The 23,662-nt window shown below is 41.7% G+C and overlaps 1 protein-coding gene across 4 annotated transcripts in view; it reads right to left on the reverse strand.

The window, feature by feature from the left end:
- Window positions 1–23,662, reverse strand: part of LRRK2 (leucine rich repeat kinase 2) — a 546,702-nt gene that overhangs the window by 324,630 nt on the left and 198,410 nt on the right. For all 4 annotated transcript variants that reach the window (XM_073619682.1, XM_073619683.1, XM_073619681.1 and 1 more), the window contains one exon: window positions 8,013–8,140. In XM_073619682.1, the coding sequence (XP_073475783.1) occupies window positions 8,013–8,140 (128 nt within the window). The remainder of the gene's footprint in view (window positions 1–8,012; window positions 8,141–23,662) is intronic.

Consider the following 23,662-nt stretch of genomic DNA (forward strand, 5'->3'; position numbering starts at 1 on the left):
CTGTAAAAATAACAAACATGTTATACTTACCTGCTCTGTTGCCATGGATTTGCACAGAGCAGCCCAGATCCACCTCTTCTCGGGTCCCTCTTCTGTGATTCTAGCCCCTCCCTCCTCTTCATGCCCCCACAGCAAGCAGCTTGCTATGGGGGCACCCAGAGCCGAGTCACAGCTCCCTGTGTCCATTCAGACACGGAGCCCCGACCAGGAACCCTCTCTCCCCTGATTGGCTAGCTGACTTTGATTGACAGCAATGGCAGCTAATGGCGCCATTGCTGCATCTCAATCAGGCGGGAGAATCTAGGATGGCTGAGACACTCGTGGACATCGCTAGACAGAGAGGGACCTCAGGTAAGTGTTAGGGGGGCTGGAGGGGGACTGCTGCACACAGAAGGCTTTTTATCGTACTGCATAGAATGCAGTAAGATAAAAAAAACCTTCTGCCTTTACAACTCCTTTAACCCCTAAAAAAATAAATTAATAATAATAATAAAATAATGATGATAAAACACCCTAACACAAAAAAAGATCATTAATAATAATAAAAAAGTATTACTATTTATATTATTATTGTTCATCATTTATTTTGTTTTTGTTTAGGTGTTTATTTTATTATTATTAATAATTTATTTCTTTTTTTCAAAGGTTATTATTTATTATTACGTATGCATTTATTTTATTTATGATGATTTGTAGGTATTTGTGTATTTTACATATACTTATTCATACTATTTTTTTTTTTTTAAGTTTTCTCATTTATGCAGAAAATTGCACGGCAAAACACGCAAAAGCACATAAAAATGTGCAAATCATGCATTTCCATTTATTTCCATGGGAATAAAAACGTGCCAAAAACGTGCAAATCTGCCCAATTTGAGCTACAAAAAAAGCTCCAGAACTTTTTCGACCTTAAAGTCATTATAAAGCTTTGTTTTTTTTAAATAACAAACATGTTATTCCTAACGCCTCTGTGTAAAGGTTTTGCACAGGTCGCCTCGATTCTCCTTTTCTGGGGGCCCCTGCGGCGCTTCTCCTCTCCTCAAGTGCCCCCACGGAAAACCGCTTTTTATGGAGGCAATCATGCAGGCGCGCTCCCGAGTCCTGCTGCTGCGTCCATTGTCGCAGTAAGTGGGCTTAGCACTATATGACCATATAGTGTGACCAAACCGCCTGTATTTTTGAATATGTTCAGGTGTTTTTAACTAGCCTTGCAGGATAAATGTCATTTTTGTATGTGTGCGTTGTAATCTGTTTTGTACTGCTGCTGCGTCCATTGACACAAACAGAAGGACTCGGCCCCGCCCCCAGTTCCCGTGTTACTGGATTTTATTGACAGCAGCAGGAGCCAATGGCTCCTGCTGTTAGCAATCTATCCAATGAGGATCTGAGACAGTGGCTGGAGCTGCTGTGCTCGTCCCCGTTGCTGGAATGATCGGGCTCAGGTAAGAAAAAGGGGGGTCGGGGGGGGGTGCTGCAGCACAAAAGGTTTTTCACCTTAACGCATAGAATGCATTAAGGTGAAAAACCGTGAGAGTTTACAACCCCTTTAAGATGACTTGAAGTCACTTGAAGTGGAGATGTTAACTAACTCCATAGAGAATATTAGATTTGTTTCTCCTCCAGCATTTTGGAGCTTCAAGTTTCAAGCTACAAAACGCTGAGGTGTGAATGGGATCTCAGACAGGCTATGCCTGCAGATGGTAGAATACAGTATTTAACTGTGAATTTAGCAGTTCATTTGTAAACATTAAACACATAAGATGCCAGTGCAATTGAGGGACCTCACAGGAGTTGGACTACTGGAACTAAGGTAAATATGCGTTCCTTTAGTTCCACTTTAACTCGCTCGACCTTCGAGCTCAATTCCCAATCCGAAGTGGTTAATGTACTACTTTTGCAAAAGAATCAAAGCTTTCCATTAATTTTACAGACACTTACTTCACTGTCCTCATGGATGTTTGTACAATCAGATTGTATAGTGAATTATACACCTAAAATTACTAGTTGCTTTCAAACCCATTAATTGTTAACGGCACATCGAACACAGAAGCACACATAAACAACAGGCTGCCCTATGCATGTCACAGAAAAAACAAGTCACAAAATGTGCTCTCCCACTATGCTAGATGTGAATGGGGCCTGAAAGTGAAATTGGTGCGTTTTCATAAGAACAATGAGGCTCCACTCAAATCTGTGCATTTCCTTGCATTTCCGAAATGCATTGCACCAAAAATCACAGTAAAAAAAATGCACCAAGCTCCACTCTAAAAAAAAAAAAAAAAAAAAAAAAAAAAAAAAAAAAAAAAAAAACTGTTCTGAACCTCTTTGGGGCGATTGCTGCATGCAGGGCTATGCGCAGCCCTATGCGCGATGAGTGGAAATGCTCCGAAACACCCCCCCTCGCTTAAAAACAAAAACAAAAAAAAGGTGGGAATGTGAGTACCCGCTATGCAGAGATGTGAACGGGTCTTGACAGCTGAGTGTTTCTGTCCATCCCCTTCAATGTACTTGTATAAAGATGGCCATACACTATGCAATCTGATTTTATATTGTGTATTTAGTGAGCAGCATTTCATTTAAAAAATAAGCAGCTGGGAATGGGTGGGTGGGTAGGTAGGAGGGTGGATGATGCAGGGTGGATGCTAATGAGTTCAGCTGGTCAACTCCTTCCTGTGTCATGACCTCTAGTCTGTACAGGAAGTAAGGCATTACTAATGGATACGTATGGAAACATGTATGAGGACAAGTGAAGTAAGTGTCTGTAGATAAATGGCAAGCTTTGATATTTTTGCAAAATAAGTACATTAATGCTATATTGGTACATGGGGAGCTAGAACTTGGAGGGAAAAAAAACGTGAACAAAAAGGTTATCCTTTAAGGTATTCCATGGTCTAATGTGCACTGGGGTTAACCTGTTCAAATCTAAGACAATGCCTAATAATTTACTTTCTTCACTACATCAGGAGCTTAAAGGGTAACTGCACTTTCGTGTGAAGAAAATGAATAAAAAAATAATAATAATTATAGCGTATACAACTGTGACACAAGTCATATTGTAATCAAATGTTATTTAAAATTACCTTTCCTTCAGCCGTACATTTACATTGTTGGAGCTATAGCCTTATGTTACTATATTTGCTGTTGCATTACTCATTTGTTTTTTTCTCTCTCTCATTTACTTATTTATATTTTACTGGTAACCTGACATACCTTGCCAAAGTTCTTCTTTTGCTATTGTACCCTGTACACTTAACTTTGTTACTGCACATGTTGATCATTATCTCTGTAGCAAGAAAAATCCTTTAACCGCTTGCCGACCGGTTCACGCCGGCAAAGTGGCACAGGTGAGCAAAATCCCCCACGAGCGCGATCGCCAGCACGGGGATTTGTGCGTGTAAACACACAAATCCCTGTGCTGTCAGGGGAGAGGAGACATGTTGTTTGTTCCTAGTAAATAGGAACAACCATATGTCTCCTCTCTTACTCAGTCCTATCCCCATACAGTTAGAACATGCTGAGGGAACACACATTTAACCCCTTGATCACTCCCTAGTGTTAACCCCTTCCCTACCAGTGACATTTACACAGTAATCATTGCATTTTTATAGCACTGATCGCTGTATGAATGTCAATGGTCCAAAAAATGTGTCAAAAGTGTCCGATCTGTCCGCCGCAATGTCGCAATCCTGATAAAAATCGCAGATCGCCGCCATTACTAGTAAAAAAAAAAAATAATAAAAATACCATAAATCTTTCCCATAGTTTGCAGACGCTATAACTTTTGTGCAAACCAATCAATATACGCTTATTGCGATTTTTTTTTTTTTTTACCAAGAATATGTAGAAGAATACATATTAGCCTAAACTGATGAAGAAATAGGTTTTTTAAAAACATTTTTGGGGATATTTATTATAGCAAAAGGTAAAAAATATTGCTTTTTTCAAAATTGTCGCTGTTTTTTTGTTTATAGTGCAAAAAAATTTTTTTTTATAAAAACGCAGAGGCGATCAAATACCACCAAAAGAAAGCTCTATTTGTGGGAAAAAAAGGACCCACATTTTGTTTGGGTACAGCATCGCATGACTGCGCAATTACCAGTTAAAGCGACACAGTGCCAAATTGTAAAAGTGCTCTGGGCAGGAAGGGGGTAAAATCTTCCAGGGCTGAAGTGAATAAAAAAAAAAAAAAAAAAAAAAAAAACACCTTTACTTTTCAATCTGCAGCTCTATAATTTTCTGTGAAATGCAATGCAATATGGCTACCTGGAGGCGTTCTGTACACAGATGGTGTATAGAACGCCCCCAGAAATGTATTTCCCTGCTTGTGCGATTGGTTTCCCAGAAATCTGCACTAGGATACAAATCAGATTTTGAGCATCCCCTGCAACAAAAATGTCAGACAAAAACAAAGATATTTCCTCAGAATAACAAAAGGTAGGAATTTGTTAAAATCTCCGCAATGTACAGTGATCACCCAGAGGGGAATATTTCCAATTTACCTGGCACCCTTTAATTTTCGAAAGTTCTGATAAACCCCCACTATGTCATCCTAGTTTCAAAACTCCCCAATATTTACAAAGGCTGCTTTCAAACTTATGTGGTGTAGTTTGACCCCACCACTGATACTGTGCAGCTTAGTTTGGAGCAGGTTAGCTGCACTTTCCAATAAAGTTATATTATGTTCTGCGTGTTTGACGTGTTCTCTCGAAGTGAACCAAAGATATAGCAAACAAGAAATTTGGTTCGCTTTCAGAAAGCACACCAAACCCATGGTACAACTTTAGTTAGGGAAAGCGCAGCTAACCCGTTCCAAACACGTGAGTAAGCTGCGCTGCACTCGACCACATCAGTCTGAAAGCAGCCTAAGGCTATCCTCAAACTATGGGCTATCACATATCTTTTTGGGGAAAGTCATATCTATTAAAATGTCAATACGCACCAAAATTGCATTTTTTAAAATTTTTTACGGATATATGTCTCTAGATTCACGTCAGACCGTCCAACTAAAAATCAACAAACTTATCTGGATAAAAAAAAAAAAAAAAAACAAGAAGATAAAATAAACATCTGTTATATTGAACCTAAATATCTGGGAGGCCTCTGCCTCCCAAACCTATGGCTCTATTACTTGACAGTCACATTCACCCAAATAGCTCAGTGGCATACCCTTAGATGCCCCATCCCATGGCCCCATCTATATTTCCTTACCGAGTTCTGAGGCCCTTTTGGTCTCCATCTGTTAAACGCAGTTGTGGCTCAGTCCATTCATCTGTGGAGTTTATACAATCGTTTATAAAGGACTGGCCTCCCTAGTTCTGCCACTAGATTCCTATTTGGGTGACCCTTCCTTCCCTGCTGCACATTAATATAGGTGCTATTATGCCAGATGGGCCAATTCCCCTAGGATCTTCAGTGTGGCTCTACATTTGCCTCATTTGAGACTACAAAATCAGTGGAAGCTACCTGAAACAGAGGTATACAGTGCCTTGCAAAACCCCCTTGGCATTTTTTGTGTTTTGTCGCCTTACAACCTGGAATTAACATGGATTGTTTGAGGATTTACATTATTTAATTTACATAATATGCCCACAACTTTGAAGATGTTTTTTTTTTTTTTTTGAAGCAAACAACAAATAGGACAAAATAACAGAAAAAGTCAATGTGCATAACTATTCACCCCCCTAAAGTCAATACTTAGAGCCACCTTTTGTGGCTATCACAGCTCCAAGTCGCTTTGGATAAGTCTCTATGAGCTTGCCACATCTTACCACTGGGATTTTTGCCCATTCTTCCTTGCAAAACTGCTCCAGCTCCTTCAAGTATGGATGGTTTGCGCTTGTGAACAGCAATCTTTAAGTCTGACCACAGACTTTCTATTGGATTGAGGTCTGGGCTTTGACTAGGCCATTCCAAGACATTTACATGTTTCCCCTTAAACCACTCAAGTGTTGCTTTAGCAGTGTGTTTTTGGTCATTGTCCTGCTGGAAGGTGAACCTCTGTCCTAGCCTCAAATCACACACAGAGTGCTCAAGAATATCCCTGTATTTAGCACCAGCCATCTTTCCCTCAACTCTGACCAGTTTCCCAGTCCCGACTGCTGAAAAACATCCCCACAGCATGATGCTGCCACCACCACCATGTTTCACTGTGGGGATTGTGTTCTTTGGGTGATGTGATGTGTTAGGTTTGCGCCAGACATAGCCTTTTTTTTTTGATGGCCTTAAAGTTCAATTTTAGTCTCATCAGACTAGAGCATCTTCCTCCATACATTTTGGGAGCCTCCCACATGCTTTTTCACAAACTGCAGCTCCTCCAGGGTTACCTTTGGTCTCTGTGCTGCCTCTCTGATTAATGCCCTCCTTTGCTGTTGTGCCATGTTCTTTCATTTTGGTTATGATAGATTTGATGGTGCTCCTAGGGATCATCAAATATTTGGATATTTTTTTATAACCTAACCCTGACTTGTACTTTTCAACAACATTGTCCCTTACTTGTTTGGAGAGTTCCTTGGTCTTCATTGCAGTGTTTGGTTAGTGGTGCCTCTTGCTTAGGTGTTGCAGCCTCTGGGGCCTTTCAAAAAGGTGTGTATATGTAATGACAGATCATGTGACACTTAGATTGCACACAGGTGGACATCATTTCACTAATTATGTGACTTCTGAAGATAATTGGTTGCACCAGAGCTTTTTATGGGCTTCATAATAAAGGGGGTGAATACATATGCACATGCCAATTATCAGTTTTTTATTTCTGAAAAATAGTTTTATGTATATATTTTTCTAATTTTACTTCACCAGCTTAGACTACTGTGTTCTGATCCATCACTTATAATTCAGATTAAAAAAAACATTGAACTAAAGGCTGTAATGTAACAAAATAGGTAAAAAGCCAAGGGGGGTGAATACTTTTGCAAGGCACTGTAGATATTTTCAGATTACAAAAACCTATTATGTTGGTATATTCTCGCATATCTTTCAGAGCTGTAAGGTGCTTTGTTGTCTCTGGCAACAGATCGCATCTAAAGTCACCCAAATTGTCAGTCAACACCTATCCCTAACTATGCTGATGCGCTTATTTTCTCCTATCCCCAATCTAACGCCTCAGTATGAATGGCTTTATTTAGTGCTGTCCAATGAGTTACAGCCCTAAAATGGCATTCTTAAATAACCCCATGGTCTCAAGATCTGTCCAGAATGGACTCCCTGAAGCTTATGGAAAGGATTTTTCATACGCTTCATGACTATGCACGAACTCTATAACATATATAGCCCAAAGCAATGATAATAGTACCACTCAAATGCTCCCAAACCTGTATCAAAAACATCTTTGCCATTCTGAAGTTTCCCTCCAACCACTTTGCATATTATTTTATATATACTGCGATTCTGTATATACTTGCCAAACAGGAAGTGGGCTGTATAAGGTATTTACTGGCAGAAAAAAAATGTTTTACTATGCAAAGTTAAAACAACAAGGGCAGAAGATTTAATAGATGGAAAGTTGAAAAAATGACTGAAGGTCTGCTTTAAACAAATTGTCAGTCATCCGCAAACAGACTCAACAACTCCCTATTGCATATTTGCAATTTTGAATACTTTTTCAAGTGAAACTTTTATCACCTATTCTAACATGTTATTTCGGTTACTTTCAGTTACTCATGTTATTTATATGTCCCCATGCCCTTTTTATGCTTACTTTCATTTAGTTTGAAATTGATTTTTCTTATTCTATTTTAGTTTATATTACTTACACTATGTAATGTACATCTGTTGGTTGAATATTTACATTAGCAGCTGTTCACCAAAACCCTAGGTCTTTGCTATATGTATACCTTTCTGTATGACCACAGTTTGCACTTGCTTTCAAATATTATCACCTAATAAAAATGTATTTTAAAAAAACATAGCATGGTAATGAGGAGCAAGGGAGAAACCAGAGAAATCTAATTATAATGAGATTAAACTTCAGCTTTAACTAATGCAAAGAAGCATAACAAACATGCATCAATAACCTGTACATCTGTGTTCTTTTTGTGCAGCTTTAAAGCTTTATAAGATGCTTCAAACCAATAAAGCTGTCCTCTAGCATCCTCCAAATCTTCTCTATCCTCCAAGTCCTTGTTCAGAAAAATAGTTTCAGCTAAAAGGAAATAAAGATAATTGTCAGAAAATGAGTAAGGCTAACAGCTTTATAACAAACCATCCAAGCCACACTCTTGAAAGCCAAAAGCCTATATTATATATATACACACATACACATACATACACATACATACACACACACACAGATGCACATACAGTTATATATATAGTACTGTGCAAAGGCTTTACACAGGTATGAAAAAATGCTGTAAATTAAGAATGCTTTCAGAAACATATTTTTCTCAATTAACATGCGGGTAGTTTGTTCCAAACATCTTGGAAAACTAACCACAAATCTTCTGTGGATTTAGGCTGCCTCAAATCCTTCTGTCTCTTTGTAATCCCAGACAGACTCAATGTTGAGATCAGGACTCTGTGGGGGCCAAACCATCACTTCCAGGACTCCTTGAACTTTACGCAGAAGATAGTTCCTAATGACATTGGCTGTATGTTTGGGGTATTTGTCCTGCTGCAGAATACATTTGGGGCAAATCACACGCCTCCCTGCTGGTATGTCATGATAGAGAAGTATCTGCCTGTATTTACCAGCATTGAGGATACTACTGATCCTGACCAAATCTCCAACCAGAAATGCAGCCCTAAACTTGCAATGAACCTCCTCCATGCTTCACTATTGCCTGCAGACACTCATTATTGTACCGCTCTCCAGCCCTTCATGAACAAGCTGCTTTTTGCTACAGCCAAATATTTCAGATTTTGACTCATCAGTCCAGAGCACCTGCTGCCATTTTTCTGCACCCCAGTTCTTATGTTTTTATGCGTAGGATATGGAAACAAGGCTAAGCGACTCAACTATGTTCACCGAGGGACATGGACACAGGGACATGAAACAGGAACTGCAGTCTGCTCACATAATTTGTAATAAAAACATCTTTGCAATTCTGAAGCTTCCCTCCAACCACTTTGCATATTTTATATATACTGTGATTCTGTACTTGCCAAATATGCTGCAGAAATCTCCCTCCACTGAGTCTGGCTGCAACCATTTTAACTGTGCCTGCTCACTTCCTGGATTTACACAGACACAGCTCTGCAGCTCTCATTGGCCCTCTTATGACTCACACCCCCCCCCATGGAAAACACAAGAATGAGAGAGCTGTGCATAATGTCATTAGCCTGGGCTTTTTACCAGACAATAAACAGGAAGTGGGCTGTATAAGGTATTTACTGGCAGAAAAAAATGTTTTACTATCCAAAGTTAAAACAACAAGGGCAGAAGATTTCACCACTTGACCAGTGGGCACTTAAACCCCCTTCCTAACCAGACCAATTTTCAGCTTTTGGTGCTCTCACACTTTGAATGACAATTACTTAGTCATGCAAAACTGTACCCATATGAAATTTTTGTCCTTTTTTTTTTACACAAATAGAGCTTTCTTTTGGTGGTATTTAATCACCACTGTTTTTTTTTTTTTTTTGCGCTATAAATGAAAAAAAGACCGAAAATTCTGTAAAAAAAAAATAAATTTTTCTTGGTCTCTGTTATAAAATTTTGCAAATTAGTAATTTTTCTTCATAAATTTTGGCCATATTTTATACTGCTACATATCTTTGGTAAAAAATAATCCAAATCTGTGTATATTATTGTGTTGCGTTTGTTAAAAATAGGATTTTTTTTATATTAATCAGACATAAGATAAATGGGACATTATTACAATAGTGAGTTGGTCAGATTACTGTCAGTTTTTTGGCTTCAGTAGATTTCTCAAACAAATGCTGTTTTATACAATGGGGTAGATATAATTTTTGTATTCAATTGACAGTTAAATTAACAGGCTATTGTCTCTATAGCTACAGTAAACAAGACATTACTTGTTTGAGATTCTTTCAGCTTTCAAACTGAAAGAATGACTGTTAAATTACTGTTTTGGTTTGAGTATGACAATGGTACGTAGATACCATTTTTGTATTCAGTTGACAGTTTTCAACAGTCCATTGTTTCTACAGCTACAGTAAACAGGTGTTTTCTGTTTGGTAACTATGGTAAACAGCCTGACACATAAAAGGGGTGAGTAGACATACACACAGGCACACACCATCATGCTGTAACATCTGACGCCACTCATGATAGAAGAAGCTTGCCTGATGCTCCAGGAGAATCGTTGCCAATGGAGATCATGAACATACAGTAACAGAAGATAAGTAACCTTTAAGTGTATTTGTACTATTATAGACCATAGGCTGTTCAGATTGCTAGTCATTTTGCTTGTTATAGATATCTGTCAGTCTTGTATTGTATTCCTAATATTGTAATAGTTTTGTATGTACAGCATCTTTGTATAGTAATGCACATTTACACACTGCAGACATCTCAGCTTCCTTGCTTATACCACAGAGTAACCTTGCTAGATAGACGCAAGCAAAACAATTATTTGGTCTTTGTGAAAGATAGAGTCTACAAGCAATGGTGCCAATCACTGAAAATTGATCACACCTGATGCACTGACGGCCTAGCTCATTTCTTGAGACCCTAAGGGTCGGTTCACACTACAACAACTTGGGATCCGACTTGTCAGCCCTCAAGTCGCCCCAAGTCGCTTGACATTGGGAATTGCATTATAGTCAATGAGAGTCGTCTTAATGTACACTACTGAAGTCGCTCCAACTTCAGAAAAGGTTCCTGTACTACTTCAAGGCGACTTCTAGGCGCCCTGTACCCATAGAATTCAATGGAAGTTGCCTCCAAGTCAGATCCTCATCTATAGTGAAGCGACTTAACAGGAAAAAGAAGATTATGGGGGGGAACTCCACGCCAAATTTTAAATAAAAAAACGCATGGGTTCCCCCTCCAGGGGCATACCAGGCCCTTAGGTCTGGTATGGATTTTAAGGGAAACCCCCTATGCCGAAAAAATGGTGTGGGGGTCCCCACAAAAATCCATACCAGATCCGTATCCGAGCACGCAGCCTGGAAGGTCAGGAAAGGGGGTGGGGACAAATCGAGCGCCCCCCTACTCCTGAACCGTACCAGGCCGCATGCCCTCAACATGGGGGGGTGGGTGCTTTGGGGAAGGGGGCTGCCCTGCGGCCCCCCCACCCCAAAGTACCTTGTCCCCCCATGTTGATAAGGACAAGGGCCTCTTCCCGACAACCCTGGCCGTTGGTTGTCGGGGTCTGCATGCAGGGGGGCTTATCGGAATCCGGGAGCCCCCTTTCATAAGGGGGCCCCCAGATCCCGGCCCCCCCACCCTATGTGAATGAGTATGGGGTACATCGTACACCTACCCATTCACCTGGGGGGAAAAAAGTGTCAATAAAAAAAACTACACAGGTTTTTAAAGTAATTTATTAGGCAGCTCCAGGGGTCTTCTTCCGACTTCGGGGCTCTCTTCCGACTTCGGGGCTCTCTCCGGCCTCTTCTCCCGGTGTCTGGTTCTTCTCCCACTCTCCGGCCTCTTCTCCGCTTCTTCTCCTGCCGGGCTCCTCTGCTATCTTTTGCTGCTCTCTTGCTAGCGGTGGTCCGGTGTTCTCCATCATCTTCTTCCCTCTTCTTTTTTTCCGATGTTGACGCGACACTCTCTCCAGTTGTAATGCTGTGTACGCGGTGCGCATTGACTTATATAGGCATGAGGCGTGGTCACCGAGTGATGTCACCCGGTGACCCCACTCCTTACGTCATCACAGTCCCATCATGCCCCAGGACTGTGACGTCTGATTAGCTCTGATTGGCCACAGGCAAAGTCGCCTGTCCTGGGGCGACTTAAAGTTGTGTTGTAAGTCGCCCAGTTGTGTTGAAGTTGCCTTGCAAAGTCGCGCTGAAGTCGTGTTGCCCCTGTGTGAATCGGCACTAACAAGCCAAGAAAGTACAAATACCCCCCAAATGACCCTTTTTTGCAAAGTAGACATTCAAAGGTATTTAGAAAAAGGCATGGTGAATTTTTTGAAGTTGTAATTTTTTTCCACAATTCTTTGCAAAATCAAGAGTATTTTTTCCTTTTTTTTCACAAAGATGTTATATTATCAGGTTAATTCTCACACACAGCATTTGCATACCACAAATTACACCCCAAAACACATTCTACTACTCCTCCTGAGTATGGCGATACCACGTGTGATACTTTTACACACCGTGGCCACATACAGAGGCCCAACATGCAGGGAGCGCCATCAGGCGTTCTTGGAGCATAAATTACACATATAATTTCTTGACTACCTCTTACACTTTTAAAGGCCCTGGAGCACCAGGACAATAAAAACGCCCAAAAAATGACCCCATTATGGAAAGAAAAAACCCCAACGTATAATCTATGAGGCATATCGAGTCTTTTGAACATGTAATTTTTATATGTTATTAATTTTTAATTTTTACACCCCAAAAGATTGCCTGCTACTCCTCCTGAGTATGGCGATACCACATGTGTGAGACTTTTACACAGCCTGGCCACTGAGAGGCCCAACATGCGGGGAGCACCGTCAGTCATTCTAGGGGCATAAACGTCAAATCTAATTTGACTACCTATTACACTTTGAGGCACTGTAGTGGCATGGATAAGCAGTGGATGGGGATGGCTAAGCATGGTTGAGCCATGAATGTGGATGGCTGGGTATGGCTGAGTATGGTTGGTATGGCTGGGTATGGCTGAGGATGGATGGGATGGCTGGGTGGGTATGGCTGAATGTGGATGGGATGGCTGGGTATGGCTGAGGATGGATGGATGAGTATTGCTGAGTATGGATGGATGGATGAGTATTGCTGAGTATGGATGGATGGATGTGTATTGCTGAGTATGGATGGATGGATGTTTATTGCTGAGCATGGATGAGTATGGATGGCTGAGCATGTATGGATGGATGAGTATTGCTGAGGATGGATGGATGGATGAGTATTGCAGAGTATGGCTGAGTATGGCTGAGTATGGCTGAGTATGGATGTGTATGGATGTGTATGGATGAGTATGGATGAGTATGGATGAGTATGGATGAGTATGGATGGCTGATCATGGATGGATGGATAAGTATTGCCGAGTATGGCTGGATGGCTGAGTATTTCTGAGGATGGATGGATGAGTATTGCTGAGGATGGCTGGCTGGATGAGTGCTTGAATGTGCACAGAACAGCACTGTGGGCAGTACACATACAGCCCACGGCTCTGCAGCACTTGATCTCTCCCCTCTCTGTACGATCTGTACAGAGAGGGGAGAGAGGAACCGGACATGATGCCGGTTTGTTTGCAAGTGATCGCTCCGTCATTTGAGAGACAGGCGGAGTAACTTTTTCACCATTTTAACTAGTTGCCAGTGTGATTTCTATATTGTCAGCACCTGTTAATTGATGCAGGTTAGTTTAACAAACTTGGAATGCAACTATTTCTTACAATTTTGAGAAGGTGCCAATCATTTTGTAAAGTCCATTTTTTTAGAGTTTTGCATAGAATGTGTCAGATTTGACTTTTTATTTCTCTTCTTTTTTGTGTCATACCAATACAAACAAAAAAATAAATAAACATGAGAATGCCTAAACATTTGTAATTGAAACATGCAGGGAGTGCCATCAGGCGTTCTTGAAGAGCATAAATTACACATATAATTTCTTGACTACCTCTTACACTTTTAAAGGCCCTGGAGCACCAGGACAATAAAAACGCCCAAAAAATGACCCCATTATGGAAAGAAAACACAAATCTATGAGGCATATCAAGTCTTTTGAACATGTCATTTTTTTCTACAAGTTTTTGGAAAATGTGGAAAGAAAATGAAAACGCATTTTTTTTTTTTTTTACACAAAGTTTTCCATCTATACAATATTTTAAACACATAGCATGTACATGGCAAAAATTACACCTCAAAACATTGTCTGCTACTCCTCCTGAGTATGGCAATACCACATGTGGATGGCTAGGTATGGCTGGGTATGACTGAAGATGGCTGAGGATGGATGGGATGGCTGGGTATGGCTGAGTGTGGATGGATGAGTATTGCTGATTATGGATAGATGGATGAGTATTGCTGATGATGGATGGATGAGTATTGCTGAGTATGGATGGATGAGTATTGCTGAGTATGGATGGATGGATGAGTATTTCTGAGTATGGATGGATGGATGAGTATTGCTGAGTATGGATGGATGAGTATTTCTGAGTATGGATGGATGGATGAGTATTGCTGAGTATGGATGGATGGATGAGTATGGATGGCTGAGCATGGATGGATAAGTATTGCTGAGTATGGATGGATGAGTATGGCAGAGTATGGCAGAGTATGGCAGAATATGGCAGAGTATGGCAGAGTATGGCAGAGTATGGCTGGCTGGATGAGTATTGATGAGTATGGATGGATGGATGGATGAGTATGGCAGAGTATGGCTGGCTGGATGAGTACTGCTGAGCATGGATGAGTATGGATGGTTGAGCATGGCTGGATGGATGAGTACTGCCGAGGATGGATGAGTATTGCTGAGTATGGATGAGTATTGCTGAGTATGGATGAGAATTGCTGAGTATGGATGAGTATGGATGGCTGAGCATGGATGGATGGATGAGTATTGCCGAGTATGGCTGGTTGGATGAGTATTTCTGAGGATGGATGGATGAGTATTTCTGAGGATGGATGAGTATTGCTGAGGATGGCTGATTATGGATGGATGGCTGGCTGGATGAGTGCTGAAATGTGCACAGAACAGCACTGTGGGCAGTACACATCCAGCCCACGGCACTGCAGCACTTGATTCCTCCCCTCTCTGTACAGAGAGGGGAGAGAAGAACCGGACATGACGCCGGTTTGTTTGCAAGTGATTGCTCCATCATTTGACAGAGCGATCACATGGTATTCCTGTGCGCCCCAGGGGGCGCGCAGGAGCAAGATTCTGGGAGGATGTCCATGGACGCCCTCCCAGAATAAGCTGACCGCGCTGCAGCGGTCTTTTGGCTATGGCCCGGTCGACATGTGGTTAATAGATGGAAAGATGAAAAAATGCTTTAAGATTTCCTGGGATGGACTTGTAACCTTGAGATTGTCCATGCTTTTCCACAATTTTTGTTCACAAATCCTTTGCTGCTCTTTCTCTTCTACATGCTCCGTGTGGTACACAGAGACAGGCGGAGTAACTTTTTCACCAGTTTAACTAGTTGCCGGTGTGATTTCTATATTGTCAGCACCTGTTAATCGATGCAGGTGAGTATACCAAACTTGGAACACAATTATTTCTTACAATTTTGAAAAGGTGCCAATCATTTTGTCCAGTCCATTTTTTTAGAGTTTTGCATAGAATGTGTCAGATTTGGCTTTTTATTTCTCTACTTTTTTGTGTCATACCAATACAAACAAAAAAAATAAACATGAAAATGCCTAAACATTTGTAATTGAAACAGTTTTCTGGGAAAACGTGGTGCATTATCTGACAGAAATGCAGGGGTGCCAATGTTTTTGGCCATGACTGTATGTATTTGAAATTTTAAGGTCGCTCCAGTCTGGTCGCATGAACTGGTTCCCGTGTCAGCCACCGCCTCTTCATGGAAGAGAAGGGCGCCCCGACAATAGATGGGCCACTAAAGCCTATGTGTGACACCACTCCAGGTTTAGCTCTGTTGTCAAAGAACCCTTTCCACTCCCCTGCAGCCGCAACTGGCTGACACAGAGAAGATTACATAACTGGACCAGAACGGCCTAAAAATAGGTAAGTATATAAATCTTTCTTACACAGGTTAGTTAGCACAGGTGTTGGGGGAGGGGGCTTAGTTTAAAGGCTAGTCAGGTGTAAGCTAGAATTCCATTTTGGTCATGTGTTAGACATCATTTCAAGCTTGTATTACTGTCTGGTGCAATAAAGCCTAATAAAGGCTTAACATACAGTGGGGCAAAAAGTATTTAGTCAGCCACCAATTGTGCAAGTTCTCCCACTTTAAAAGATGAGAGGCATGTAATTGTCATCATAGGTATACCTCAACTATGAGAGACAAAATGTGGAAACAAATCCAAACAATCACAAACTGTAACAAACAGCGAGCTCGCAGGTTACAGTGCCAGTGCATGATAGACATGCACTGGCTCTTTGGCAATAAAATTCCCCTACCTGCCTGCTTACACGCACAGCTCAGCTTACTGCACCGAGCCGGTCTCTGTGTGCCAGGAGGACGGTCTCCTGTGCAGGAGTGACATCATAACAGTTTAAGAAAAGCAATTCAAATTAAATTATAAATATCAAAAAACTGTTTTACAGCTCCCTATAACGGAAAATTGAATACTTACCTTTCCGTACTTTTCCTTTCCTGGTGCCTGCCCATGGCAGCATACCAATGGGTGGTTGCTCCGCCCCCTACCAACCCACAGGACCACTTTAACTCTATAAAAAAGAGTTGCTCCCCTCAGTCAGTATTCTTGTAACTAGATCTCATAACAGTAAGGATCATTGAAGGGAGGGTGTATGCTGCCATGAGAAAAATGAGGGGAATAACTGCTCTACGGTGAAATACATAAACAATAACAATTATAGCCGCGATTCATCTATGTAACACAAACACAGTGAAATTAAATAAGAAAAAAAGGGGGTTGAATCGCGCTAAAACAGATTGGTGATCATACACATCATCACCAAACCAAATATTTAGAACCAAGGGAAGAGTTCCCCTTTAGTGTATACATAATATACAAAACACATGTCAAATGAATAATCAATCCAAAAATAAAATGTTCAAAGTGATAATAAAAAGTCCATGTATAAAAAATAAATCACCCAAGTGATATAAAAGTATCTTAAAAAAGTTCCAAAAAACATAAATTCTTGCTGTGAGAAGAAAAAAGCGTGCTTGCTCCACCACCGTGAAATCAGACTGGCCGCTTACCAGAAACTCATGATCCCCCGTTACAGAGGATCAGAGAAAGCTGTTTGTTAATACTGCTTCGAACCACGACCAATGGATCAGAGACCTTATACCGAGATGGGACATCAAAGACTGCAGGGTCAGGCTAAAGATGTTCACAATGTTTGTAGACAATAGTAGGCATGTAGTGTAGTCTGGAGCGCCGGCCGGAAGCTCACAGACAGCCCGTCCTACTGGAAACAACAACAGCAATGGGAGGTGACGAGAACACGTCGCTCTGCCCTACGTGGCATTTCGTGATAGAGTCACATCATCCAGGGGCCAGACTACACTACATGCCTACTATTGTCTACTAACATTATGAACATCTTTAGCCTGACCCTGCAGTCTTTGATGTCTGACATGGACATTCATTGTACTGTTCATTTAAGCACAAGAGAATCCATTTTGTTCTCACTGTTGAAATGTGTTCTGTAACCTTCACCTAACACAGACACTTCTCCTACTAAACGCTCTCTACTCCCCCCTCCCTTTTCAAGGTTTTACTTTTGCAATTGTTCTATTCGCTAGTTTTTAATAATATATTTCTATTTGTTAGCTTTTAATAACATATTTCTATTTGTTAGCTTTTAATAACATCTCACACCACCCCTTTCTTATCTATGTATAAAATAACATGTAATAATAAATTTTTCACCGAACGGACATTTTAAACACAGTAATTGAGTCCTGTGACTCTGTTCCTGCAGCTGCAGTATTAACTTTGTTTTAGAGTCCCAATCAGAAATCAGTCATATCAGTCTTGGCGAGCCAGCCAGGAGTTTGGCAGAGTCTCCAGAAGGAACCGCGCTTCGATCGGGATCATCGGGAAACGCAGACCTCAAATGCCGGCTAGGTAAGCTGCCCTTAAGCTTGCTATATTTCTGCCTTTTCCTATGTATCCTATCTGTCGGTTCTCAAGGAAACCAGACCACTCTCGGACCTTTCTGGTTGGGTAACGTGTGTGTGTGAGAATGTGTTTGTGTCCCCCTTCACGGGTTGGACTGTGTGTGGATAGGGAAAATCCTCTGCAGTTCCCTGCGTTGACTCCTTGTGGGCGACCTGGGTCAGAGGCGCATGGTAGGGTCAGATAAAACTCACAGAGAAGAGAAGAGACGAGGAGAGTCTCTTAATGAGTGTTTTGTCTATTGTCATAAACCCCTTCTATCCACGTAGATAAGTGGAGACTATTCTTGTAAATCTGCAGATTTGCTGTACTATTTGTTTTAGAGGCAAGAGGGTATAGGCACAAGTAGAGAAGAGAGAAGACTGGCCAGTCATTATGGGCATTAAATTAATTAAGGGAATGAAGGGAGAGAGGCCTTCAGAAAATGCCCAGCGCAAGATGGGCGCTAGAGAATATATGAACCGAAGGTACGGTTCTGCCTATACTGAGCCCCTAGATAAATGGGTAGAATGGACAAAGGGAACAGCTAAACCTTTAAAATCTGAAGGGACTTTTGATTTAAAAGTATGGCAAACTTTTCTGCACGATTATGGCCCACTACTGTGCAGTGAAGGAACGTGGAGAATAGCTTGCACATGGGAGACAGAAGCTAAAGTAGCAAATCAAACTGGCTTGACGGAGATATTTAATAAAAGTACTGCCCAAATTTACTACGTTTGGCCAGAAGACTCTGTAGAGGAGGACCCCCCACCTTATGTGGCTGCCAGTTTGGCTTTAAGGGGTCCACGCACAAAAGCAAAAGAATTAGATTACATGGAACACACAAAAGATGAGCTATGCAATATAGTAGAGAGCAGAGGTTTAACAGCCCCATATCAACCTACAAAGAGGGATTTGGCTCGTATCCTAGAAACAGATGATTGGCATAAATCAAAAGGCACATATGCAAACCTAGATCTCTCTGAACTTAAGGCTTTGGCCAGAGAAAGAGAGATAGAGTCTGAACTTCCAGAGCAAACCATAATTTCCAAATTGTGGCAGCAAGATGAAGAGAGAAGGAAGGGAGATGCCAGCCCTTCTGCCCCTGGCATAGAGAAATCTGTTGCAGTTTATCCTGTCAGAACCCAATTAGTTTTTGAAGGTGATGCTGTTGACAGTAAGTCTCAAATTAAATGGCATGTACCTTTTAGTCCCCAAGATATGAGAGCCATATTAGAGGGATTGGGAGATCCTAGAAAGAATCCAATAGGGTTTGCAAACAAACTTAGTGCTGCACAGGAAGCATATGAGGCTTCTGCTACTGACATTCATCAGCTTCTTATTAAAGCAGTGGGAAGCAACATGTCTGGCTATATACTTAATGTGGTGTAGACGTAAAAAAACTAGGTAAGATGGTTAGTGGACGAGAGGTTTGTGAGAAATTGAAGGAAAAATTGCCCCAAATATATGGACAAACCAGACATGCTGAATTTATGAATGCTAAGCAAGGGAAAGAGGAAGCAGCAGGGGCTTATTGGAGGCGGTTAAGTGATATGGCTGAGGAAGCAGGCATTAAAATAGAGGAAGAGAAGGCGGGAGAAACTGCAAGTCCATCTACACAACTGGTGAAACAAAGGTTTCTTGATGGTTTAATACCCCAGTTGAAAGAAAAGTTGTTCACAGCAAGGCCTGAGGCAGGCAATATGTCTATTCGAGACGTCCTGCCTATCCTGTTGTCCATAGAAAACAACCAAAAAGACAGCAAACCCAAGGTAATGTACATGGGGAAGCAGAGAGGAAGAGGCAAAGGCAATTTCAGAAATCATGGCAATCGGGGACCAATTATATGCTACAATTGTGATGGGGGAGGACACATAGCCAAATTCTGCCATCTTCCTGACCGTAGACTAGGAAAGAGCTTAGAGGCACCTCATGCTGATCCCAGTTCTCTGCCAAAAGCAGTGGATCAGGCATAGGAAAATGGCATGCCAGTATCAATCATGTTAAATAGGGGAGACAATGGTCCCGAGGCCAGAGTAAAAGTATTTTTACAAGAACTCCCCTATCCTGGAGGAGAAACAGAATTAACCTGTTTAATTGACACTGGTGCAAGCCGAAGTGTTTTTAATATAGAGGACTTACCTCCAGGATTATTATCTACAAATGTTATCTCTGGTGTTGGCCTAACTGGGACCTCTACTGATTTGGTTGAGTCCAAGCCACTTAAACTCAGACTAGGACAGCAAACAGAAATTGTCACTAAAGTGTTAGTTTCAGACACAGTTCCTACCAATCTTTTGGGAGCTGACATTTTGAACCAAATTTTAGCAAACATAGACTACACTCCTACAGGAGTCCAAGTGGTCAGTAGTCTATCAGGAGAAGTTTTAAATTCTGCCTGTGGAGTATTTTTAATCCAAGACTCCACTCTGCCATTTCCACCAGAATTGAAAGCGATTCCCACTGAATTATGGGCCACCAGTAAATATGATGTAGGTCTGCTGGATTGCACCCCAGTCATGATAAAAATTAAACCAGGAGCCCCTCTCCCACAGATTAAACAGTACGCACGGAGTATTGCTCAGACTGAGGGGATAAAGGATCAAATCACTCAACTGAAAGCAGCAGGGGTTGTTGTACCAATTAAGTCCCAGGTCAATACACCCCTGTTCCCAATTGCAAAGAAGCCAGACAAGAAGGGTGGGCAGGTGACATATCGCATGGTGCATGATTTGAGAGCCATTAAAAATATAATAGAGGCAGATACCCCGATCGTGCCCAACCCCCGCACTTTACTAAGTGGAATACCTGCCTCCAGCACCTGCTTTACAGTGATTGATCTTGCAAATGCTTTCTTTTCGGTGCCCCTGCACCCAGATTGCTGGCACCTTTTTTCATTTACCCATGATGCTCAAAAGTTAGCATGGACAAGATTGCCCCAAGGCTGTGTGAGTAGCCCCTCTGAATATAATACTGCGTTAAAGCAAGTATTGGACCAATGGTCCCCCTTACACCCAAACACAGTTTTGCTTCAGTACATAGACGATTTGCTTATTTGTTCTGATACAAAGGACATTTGTAGCAGAGAAACAGTAAGCCTTCTCCTGTTTCTCTATAACAGTAACAACAAAGTTAGCAAAGATAAGCTACAATACTGCCAAGAGAAAGTGATCTTCCTGGGTCACTGCATTTCACATGGAATCTGTCACCTAACCCCAGATCGAGTTAAAACTCTACAAAACTTTGAAAAGCCAAAAAATGTACGGCAACTACGTGCCTTCCTGGGGTTAGTGGGATATTGTAGGGACTGGATTCCAAATGCATCAGAACTTATGGCTCCTCTATATGAGGCTACCACTAGAAACCCTTTCAAACTCACATGGGACAATGAATTGCAGATGAAGGAGCTTATTAAAATTTTGTCTGAAGCTCCCGCCATTGGACTTCCTGACTATACTAAGACTTTCTCGTTGTTCTGTCATGAAGTCAATGGATTTGCTGCAGGTGTACTCACCCAGCTACATGGAGACAAACAGAGGCCTGTGATGTATGTATCAGCCTCATTAGACCCTGTCATCAAAGGCTCCCCCAGTTGTATGCGAGCCATAGCAGCCTGCATTTTGCTGCTAGACAAAGTAACGGAGCTTGTACTAGATTCTGCTCTGATCCTGTATGTGCCACATGCAGTACAGGAAATCATGAATCAAGTAAATACTAGACATGTGTCTGCCAGTAGATTTGACAAGTACTAGTCTGCTCTTTTTGCTCCATCGAATTTAACAATCAAACGATGTGTTACTTTAAATCCGGCTACTCTTCTTCCTATAATTGATGAGGAAGATGCAACAAATGGTACTGATGTAGAACCTGCGAGTTTTTCTCATGATTGTATGGCTCTTATGGAGGTAGAAAGGGCCTCTGTCACACCAGCAAAAGATGAGCCCTTATCAGATTGTGACACACACTTATTCGTAGATGGTTCCAGATTTTACACTGATGATGGTCAGCCACACACAGGGTTTGCTGTAACCACTACAGACACCATTTTACATCAGGAAGCATTGAAACCCCAGATGTCAGCACAGGAAGCGGAGTTGTATGCTGTAGTCAAAGCATGTCATCTCCTAGAGAATCAAAGGGGAAATGTTTACACTGACAGCAGATATGCATTTGGAATAGCCCACGATTTTGGGCCTATCTGGAAAGCACGGCACTTTCTGACTAGTGCAGGGAAGCCAGTGAGACATGCAAAACTCATAGAGCGGCTATTTGAGGCCTTTCAGAAACCAGCAGAAGTTGCCATCTTGAAGGTAAAAGGGCATGCAAGGGGAAGTGACATGACAGCCAGAGGAAATGCTTTAGCGGACCAAGCGGCAAAGGATGCTGCCCTTATGGCATTTGGAGTCACACCCACTGTAGGGGTCGCCCAGGTAGCGGGGACAGATTCCCCTCATCAAGAGCAGTGGGATGTAGAAACTCTAATTCAGTTGCAGAACCAGGCCCCTGATGAAGAGAAGGATAAGTGGATCAAATGTAATGCTACCCAAAATCAGCAGGGCCTGTGGAGCGCTGGCAACAGGTGGTGTCTACCCAGGAGTTTGTACCCAGTTTTAGCACAGCTGGCACATGGCGTCAGTCATCTTGCTAAGGGCGCGATGGTGGCACTTACTGACTGCTATTGGATAGCACCTGGATTTAGTGCATTTGCAGCCAGGTTTTGTGCTTCATGTCTCACTTGTGCTCTGTACAATGCAGGGAGGCCTGTTCATGTTCCCCAAAGGCATTCTCCAAAGCCAGATTTCCCTTTCCAAAGAATTCAAATAGACTACATTCAGATGCCCAGAATAGGCACCTATGAGTTTGCTTTAGTGTGTGTTGACATGTTTTCAGGTTGGCCCGAGAGCTGGCCAGTAGCCAAAGCAAATGCAAAAACAGCAAAGAAAATTTTGAATGAAATAGTTTGTAGATATGGAGTTCCTGAAACTATTGAGAGTGACAGAGGAACCCATTTTACTGGGGAAGTAATGAAAGAGGTAATGGAAGCACTTCACATACAGCAAGCTTTCCATACACCTTATCATCCACAAAGTAGTGGTAAAGTTGAGAGACTTAATGGAATTTTGAAAAACAGATGTGCAAAAATTAAAGCAGATACAGGAAAAGGATGGGTGGAAGCTTTGCCATTAGCCCTATATTCTGTACGAACTACCCCTAAACAACCACATGGGCTGTCCCCCTATGAGATTTTATTTGGAGGGCCACCCAAAACAGGGCTATATTTTCCCCAACAGTTGCAGGCTTCTCACTCAAATCTGTTAGATTACAGGCTTCCCTGCTGCCTCCTCTTTTCAACACGCATGAGAACGCTTTACAGCTGCTGGACGGCTCTACACTGCTCTCTACCACCGTGCTGAGGATGGACACATGCCACAGATGAGGACTCCTGATTTTATCATGTCTTTTAACACTCAACAATCTTGTAAGTGCTTTTAACCCTTTGTGCACTCTATTAAATTTTACATACTGCACTTAGAGGCGCCTTTCTTTTCCTTTTTTATATCTTCAGAGTTGCTTCTCCTCTAACCAAAGTGCTGCCAGAAGTGCCATCTCATCACTATCATCCCTCTGACCAGCTACCCACCTCCACCAGAGCGCCCTTAATGTTTCTTTTCTTTTTGTTGTTTGTGAGAACTGAGACATGGAAAAATAACCCTTTCATCCAAATGTTAAAATTGTATGCAACCCATAGCAACGCTAGTAACTGCTGGGTGTGTTCTCACTTACATCCCCAAACAGGAACAATACCCATGATAGCAATG

This window comes from Aquarana catesbeiana, linkage group LG03 (genome assembly GCF_042186555.1).
Source record: "Aquarana catesbeiana isolate 2022-GZ linkage group LG03, ASM4218655v1, whole genome shotgun sequence".
Taxonomy (NCBI): Eukaryota; Metazoa; Chordata; class Amphibia; order Anura; family Ranidae; genus Aquarana; species Aquarana catesbeiana.